The sequence below is a fragment of the Eschrichtius robustus genome, chromosome 20, assembly GCF_028021215.1.
Source record: "Eschrichtius robustus isolate mEscRob2 chromosome 20, mEscRob2.pri, whole genome shotgun sequence".
Classification (NCBI taxonomy): Eukaryota; Metazoa; Chordata; class Mammalia; order Artiodactyla; family Eschrichtiidae; genus Eschrichtius; species Eschrichtius robustus.
This window is the reverse complement of record NC_090843.1, coordinates 58,355,316-58,361,315: the sequence shown is the minus strand read 5'-3', so window position 1 is coordinate 58,361,315 and position 6,000 is coordinate 58,355,316. Positions and strand designations below refer to the sequence as shown.

Genomic DNA, 6,000 nt, shown 5'->3' with positions numbered 1-6,000 from the left:
TGGAGCTGGAAGAGACAGGAGACAGGATCCAGAGGCAGAGACCCAGACCCGGGGCGAGTTCCAGAGAGAGGGACTGAGAGGGACCAGACTCAGCGAACTAGAGACGCGGGCCCGCGGCAGCCCGGGCAGCAGCCGGAGACTGTGCCCGGAGGAGGGGCGCGAGCGCGGGGAAAGACGGCGGAAAACCAGCGCTCAAGCCCGGGAGCCCCGGCCACCCCGCCCCCGCTCACAAGTGGCCGCGGCAGCTGGCGGGAGCCCGGCCGCCCGCCGGCCCGACGCGTGCGGGATCAAAGCGGCCGGGAAGGGGCGGGCGGGGAGTGGCAGGAACCTGGAGGTGTGAGCGACCTTCCCAGGGGATGGCCGGAGCGTGGGAGCACAGAGGGCCGGGAGGCGACACAGTCCTGGAGAGACGATCCCAGAGATCGAGACGCAGACGCGGAAAGAGATGCAGAGGCCGGAGAGACCCGGAGCCAGAGATGCAGAGACCACAGAAGTCCCAGAGAGACCCAGCGTAACAGTTGTGAAGAGGCCTGGAAAGAATGTGAAAGAGACAGAGACGCCGATAGAAGGCGGGACAAAAAGGCCGTGACCGGGGACTTAGAAAAAGAAGGCGGGCTCCAGAGAACAGAAACTGAGAGAGAGAGCGAGGAAGAGAAAAGGAAAGAAGAGCCAGGGCCTTAGAGCGCAAGGGGCGGAGGACCTCGCCCCTCCCCCGCGGAGGGCTGAGAGGACCCCCGGGGCAGGGATCCCAGCGCCGGGTCCTTTCTCAGGGTCACGCCTGCGGAGGTGCGGGCAGGGGGCGGAGGAAGGGGTGTGGACAGCCGGACCCCCAGGCTGGGAGGATGTGAGTGTGAGGACGTTCGAAATCAGGGTCTGGATCCGGCGCCTCAAACTCTGCGACAGAGTAAAAAAGCTAAGTATTAATATTAATATTGGGTAGAAATCTTAAGATGCCTTTCAGATACATCAGAAAAGACATCTTTGGAGAAAGGACAAAAAGTCAGAGAATGCATTGGCCGGGAATCGAACCCGGGCCTCCCGCGTGGCAGGCGAGAATTCTACCACTGAACCACCAATGCAAGTGGACACTAGCCTTCGGTAGATCCAACTCAGTTTGTAAGGAGTCGAGGCGACCATGGCCAGGGAGGCTTTATGGCCAGGAAGGCTTTATAGCCAGGGGCTTCGCAGAGAAACGGTCCCAATAGTTGACATGGGTGGAGCGCCAGGCCATCCTTCCTCCCGCCTGGATCCGGTCACCCGGCCATAAAGTCGCCCCATATGGCCAGGGGCGGCCCCACACCCGGGTGCGAACTGCCGCCGGGGGCCCCGAGCCTCGCGTGCAGGTGAGAAAAACTCAGCCCAGCCCAGGTTCCCAAGGAGGGGGGCAGCGGGGGGTTCTGGGGCCACACATCTGCGCTCCCATTTGGCTCAGGTAGGGGGAGGTGGGATGTGCTGGGTTCCCTGATTCCAAATGGGAGCGCCCTCCCCAAGGTCTGTGTTCCCCTGGCTCGGACTTTGGCAAGGCAGGCTCCGTGAAAAAACCAAGCTGTGGACGGGCGCTGGGAGGGCTCGGAGGAGCCCCATCCGTCTCTGACTCCACAGCTATCTTCTGACTCGGTCTGCAACGCCACCGTGTCTTTCTGTGTCCTTGTCCCTGGCATTCTTGCTGTCCCGTTAAATCTCTGATTTTATCTTCTCAGGCACTTTGTTTTGAAGTCTCCAAGTCTCACGCATCATTCTGCAGAGTGGCATGCTCTTGGTTTGAGGTGGGTGTTGATCCCTTTTTTGTTCCCTTTCTTATCTTTTTAAAAAAACTGCCTGCTCCTTGTCCCCCCGTAATCACGAGGGGTCCCCAGGAGCAAGCAACACGAGCGCACTTGTATCAGGTGTCCTGGCAGGCGCACACCTGAATCTCCTATAATTAGTTTTGAATCAAATACTTCTAAGTGGAAAGATCTCTCCACCCGTGCTTCAAAGCCTTGCTTCCTCTTGCATGAGGCTTCCCCCACCCCAGTCCAGCCGTCCCTCACGATGACCCTTTCCCAGAGCACCTACTTCACTGTGCTTCTAAAATAGCTACTTGACAACACATCAGCATTTTCTACCGAATCTGGCAGGAATAAACTGGGCCTCCAGTCCATATCTCAGTATGAACGGTCCCAGCCTAGACCAGTGCCCAGTGGGCACAATGAACACGCACATATTGGGGAACTGAATATGATTGACTTAGATTGAACAGAGATTCTCTTCCACCTGCAGACAAAGTGCCAGTTGAATAAACGGATCCAGCCAGCACACTCAGGTGGCTCATTATCTCAAGTAGGAGGTGAATTTTGGGGAAAGATGTATAGGATCCAGCCTAGGGGCTGAGGGGTGCTAACTTTTCGATTTCAGGGTTAGTGGGGGGTACAGTGAGCTCCCAAGAAAGCTGAAATAGTGAACGGGGGGAACTCTGAACTCCACTCCTGAGTTCTATCCCCAAATTACTCAAACTCTCTCTTCTCCTAATTACCTCCTCCCTTCAGCTGGGTCCCGCCTCATTATACAGCCTTATGGTCCTTAAACAGCCGGTGCTGCACTGGCCTCTAATTTCCCACACTCCCAGGCCAGTTCCACTCGTACCCCTCCCCCTTGTGCTCCTCCCCTTTCCGGGAGCCTCGTGCCCAGGGTAGAGTCGGGCAGGAGCCAGGTGCCGAAGGGGCGGGTCCGGGTCTTTACCACCCCCTACTCGGGAGCCTGTGAGATATAAGGCTCAGGGAGAGCGGGGACTCGGTCCACACAAGGGTCCGGAGGAGCGATGGTCACCCGGGATCGAGCCGAGAATAGGGACGGCCCCAAGGTGAGAGACGGGAGGGGAGGAAGCAGAGGTCCCTGGGCTGGTCAGGGGACAGGGTCCCTGAGATGGAAGGTCAGAGAAGAGGCTGGAGATGCAGGGCTGGAAGGGGGAGAGGTGCGCGGGGGACCCGAGGAGCCAGGAGCTGGGGAGGAAGCTGCGAAGTATGGAGAAGGGGTCAGCGTCAGAGCTGGCACTGGGTGGGCGGCAGAAGCAGAGGTCTGGGGGGGGGGTGGGTAATGGCAGTTGACACCTTGCGGCCTGGCGGGCTTGGGCGGGGGTAAGAGTCCGAGTAAAATAAGCAGGAGGAGCACAGAGCTAAGGGAGGAGAGTGGAAACAAAAAGCGGAGAGGATAGGCACTTGCTCCACGCGGGGTGTGAGCCGGAGCTGGGCCAATGCAGCCTTGTAAGAGAAAGTCTGGAGGGCATTGGTTCCAGAGGCCCGAGCCCAGGTGGAAGATTTTAGAACCAGCGGAGAAGGGTGACCGCACAGACGGGTTAGTGGGAGAAGAGGGGGCGCGGTCGCGCTGGGTATCTCCCTTTCTACACTCAGGGCCACCAACTCAGCCCGGCGCCTTGCGGCCCACGTGTCTGGGCGCAAAGAGGGCCCCCAAAGTTCTCCACTGAGACAGAGAAAGACTGCACGAGACGGAGACGTAGAGAGAAAAGAGGAGGAGGAGAGACACAGAGAGGGGAGGAGGGAGGACAAGAATGAGAGAGGAGAATGCAGAAGACCCGGGAGAGGAGGCGAGCTACAGAAATTGACCCTAGGGGCGTTGGGAGGGGGAGCGGAGGGGGATCGAATGGGCCCGGCCTTAGGTTCTCTGGCGTCTTGGGGAAGGGGTGGAGGCCGGACTATCCCAGCGGCGGGATTCCGACGCCCGCGCGGCCGCGCTGAGTCTCGGTCGGGTCGGCCCGCTCTCCCTTTCCTGCTGGTCGCAGATGCTGAAGCCGCTTGTGGAGAAGCGGCGCCGGGACCGCATCAACCGCAGCCTGGAAGAACTGAGGCTGCTGCTGCTGGAGCGGACCCGAGACCAGGTCAGTTCTTCCGCCATCATCGGACTCCCCAAGCATTCCGTCCTCCTGTCTCAGGGCTTCCCACTTGGGTGGGGGCATATGCTGCTTTGGCGACCCTGGCCCCAAGGCATCCTGACCCTTCGAATCCCATCCCAGACCCCTTCTCGCTCTCAGAACGCGATCTTCATCGCCACCCCTCGGGTCTGTAAGTTTCACACCCGGCTCTGTAAATTTCATTCCCGGGGTCAGTCAGTTTCAACCTCAGGGTCTGTAAATTCTCCCTCCTCCTCCCCCACACTCCCCAAGATAGCCAGCGGGGTGGTTAATTTCATTCCCCGGGTTTCCTGTTCAAATCCGCTCCTCACACTGTGTGGGTTGGTTTCATCCCCTCGGGTTGGACAGTTTCGTCTCAGGGTGGGCCAGGACCATTCTTGGTCATCTCCACTCCGCATTCGGTAGCGCGCTCTGTGGTCCGCGCACAAACGCGATCCAGGGGCACCCCCAGCTCCCGCATCCCCCCTCCCTTCTTCCCCCTGCCACTTTCCCCCTCTCTCCCCACCCCTTTCTGTCTCTGCGCCCTCCCCTCCCATCTGTAGAACCTCCGGAACCCGAAGCTGGAGAAAGCAGAGATACTGGAGTTCGCCGTGGGCTACTTGAGGGAGCGAAGCCGGGTGGAGCCCCCGGGTACAGCGCGGGGGTGGGGCAGCGGAGGGAGGGAGGGGGGAATTCACTGGGGCCCGGGCCGGGGTAGATGGGGCGGACCCTGTGGTGGACGGTGGGCTTGGGGAGTGGCATGCTCCGCTCCGAGACGAGGTTAATAATAACACCCGCGCGTGTCTGTCTCTGTGTCTCCCTCATTTTCTCCCTCTGTCGGTCCATCTGGCTTCCTGTCTCTGTCTGTGCGCCTGTCCGGCCTCGGTATCTCTGCGCCCCGCCCCTTCCCTGCCTCCTTCTGGGACCCCTGCCCTGCCCTGCCCGCCCGTCCTCCCGCCGGCCGTACCCGCTGCCGCGGCTTCAGGTGTTCCCCGGTCCCCAGCCCAGGACGCCGAGGCGCTCGCCAGCTGCTACTTGTCCGGCTTCCGCGAGTGCCTGCTTCGCCTGGCGGCCTTCGCGCACGACGCCAGCCCGGCCGCCCGAGCCCAGCTCTTCTCCGCGCTGCAAGGTTACCTGCGCCCCAAGCCGCCCCGGCCGGAACCGGTAGATCCGAGGCCCCAAGCGCCGCGCCCGCCGCTGGACCCCGCCGCCCCAGCGCCTGGCCCCGCGCTGCACCAGCGCCCCCCAGGGCACAAGGGCCTCCCTAGCCCGCGCTGCGCATGGTCCCCGTCCCCCTGCTCCCCCCGAGCCGGGGATTCCGGCGCGCCGGCCCCCCTCACCGGACTGCTGCCGCCGCCGCCGCCGCCGCCTCACAGACAAGACGGGGCGCCCAAGGCCCCGCCGCCCCCGCCGCCCGCTTTCTGGAGACCTTGGCCCTGAGCTTTGGGGGGGGTGGGGGTGGGGACGGGGGCTGGGGGGTTGGGGTAGAGACTCCAGCCCGAGCGCAGCAGAGGGACCCGGGCGTTGGGGTGAGGAGGTGTTGGGGAGGGCGGCGGGGCGCGCGGGTGAGATGTGGTCTATATTAGAGTATCTATATAAATATATATTTCCCTGGTTCCTGTCCCTTCTCCCTGCCCCCTTTGCGTCTAGGATTGTACCCTCTCTGCCCCCGGCCCAGCCCCAGTCCCTTCCCCAGTCCCTAGTGCATGGAATAAAGTGGTTATTAAATCCCCGTGTGTCCCCGAGCCAGGGGCCTGCCTTTATCTCGGCGTCCACGCCCACTTTCCCTCCCCTTCTGTCTCCCGCCCCCCCCCCAGTCCTGCTCTCCTTGGCCCAAGACCCGGGGCAGACAGGTAAGTAAAGAAGAGAGCAGAGCGGAGGCTGAGGTTGGAACTGAAACCAAATGGAAAACAGTGAGACAGGATGGGGGAGAAGGGATGGGAGCCTTTAAGGAAAAGCCGGATAAAGAGGAGAGGGAAAAAAAAAAAATAAAAAAATAAAATCGACTCTGGTGGGATTCGAACCCACAACCTTTGAATCGCTCTTTCGTCACTAGAAGTCCAATGCGCTATCCATTGCGCCACAGAGCCACCTGGCGGGCGGCGGCGTCTGACGGC

The 6,000-nt window shown here is 61.3% G+C and overlaps 1 protein-coding gene and 2 non-coding genes across 4 annotated transcripts; 1 reads left to right on the top strand and 2 right to left on the bottom strand.

Moving 5' to 3' along the window:
* Window positions 1-1,008: 1,008 nt before the first annotated feature.
* Window positions 1,009-1,079, bottom strand: TRNAG-GCC (transfer RNA glycine (anticodon GCC)). The gene has a single exon. It is a non-coding gene; the product is annotated as a tRNA-Gly (tRNA).
* Window positions 1,080-2,797: 1,718 nt separating this feature from the next.
* On the top strand, window positions 2,798-5,323 carry HES7 (hes family bHLH transcription factor 7). 2 transcript variants are annotated; one of them, XM_068531486.1, is made up of 4 exons: window positions 2,798-2,839; window positions 3,776-3,871; window positions 4,447-4,529; window positions 4,849-5,323. In XM_068531486.1, the coding sequence occupies exons 1-4, from the start codon at window positions 2,798-2,800 to the stop codon at window positions 5,321-5,323; spliced, it is 696 nt and encodes a 231-aa protein (XP_068387587.1). The 2 variants fall into 2 exon arrangements, with proteins under 2 accessions (XP_068387587.1, XP_068387588.1); XM_068531487.1 differs by having other exon boundaries at window positions 4,447-4,534; window positions 4,869-5,323.
* Window positions 5,324-5,886: 563 nt separating this feature from the next.
* Window positions 5,887-5,973, bottom strand: TRNAR-UCU (transfer RNA arginine (anticodon UCU)). The gene is given in 2 exon segments: window positions 5,887-5,922; window positions 5,937-5,973. It is a non-coding gene; the product is annotated as a tRNA-Arg (tRNA).
* Between the last annotated feature and the right edge of the window lie 27 nt (window positions 5,974-6,000).

Bases quoted from the DNA above. Each gene is read 5' to 3' on its own strand.
- HES7 (XM_068531486.1), top strand. From the start codon at position 2,798: ATGGTCACCCGGGATCGAGCCGAGAATAGGGACGGCCCCAAG. The intron at 2,840-3,775 runs GTGAGAGACGGG...TGCTGGTCGCAG, and splicing joins AGAATAGGGACGGCCCCAAG to ATGCTGAAGCCGCTTGTGGA. The intron at 3,872-4,446 runs GTCAGTTCTTCC...TCCCATCTGTAG, and splicing joins TGGAGCGGACCCGAGACCAG to AACCTCCGGAACCCGAAGCT.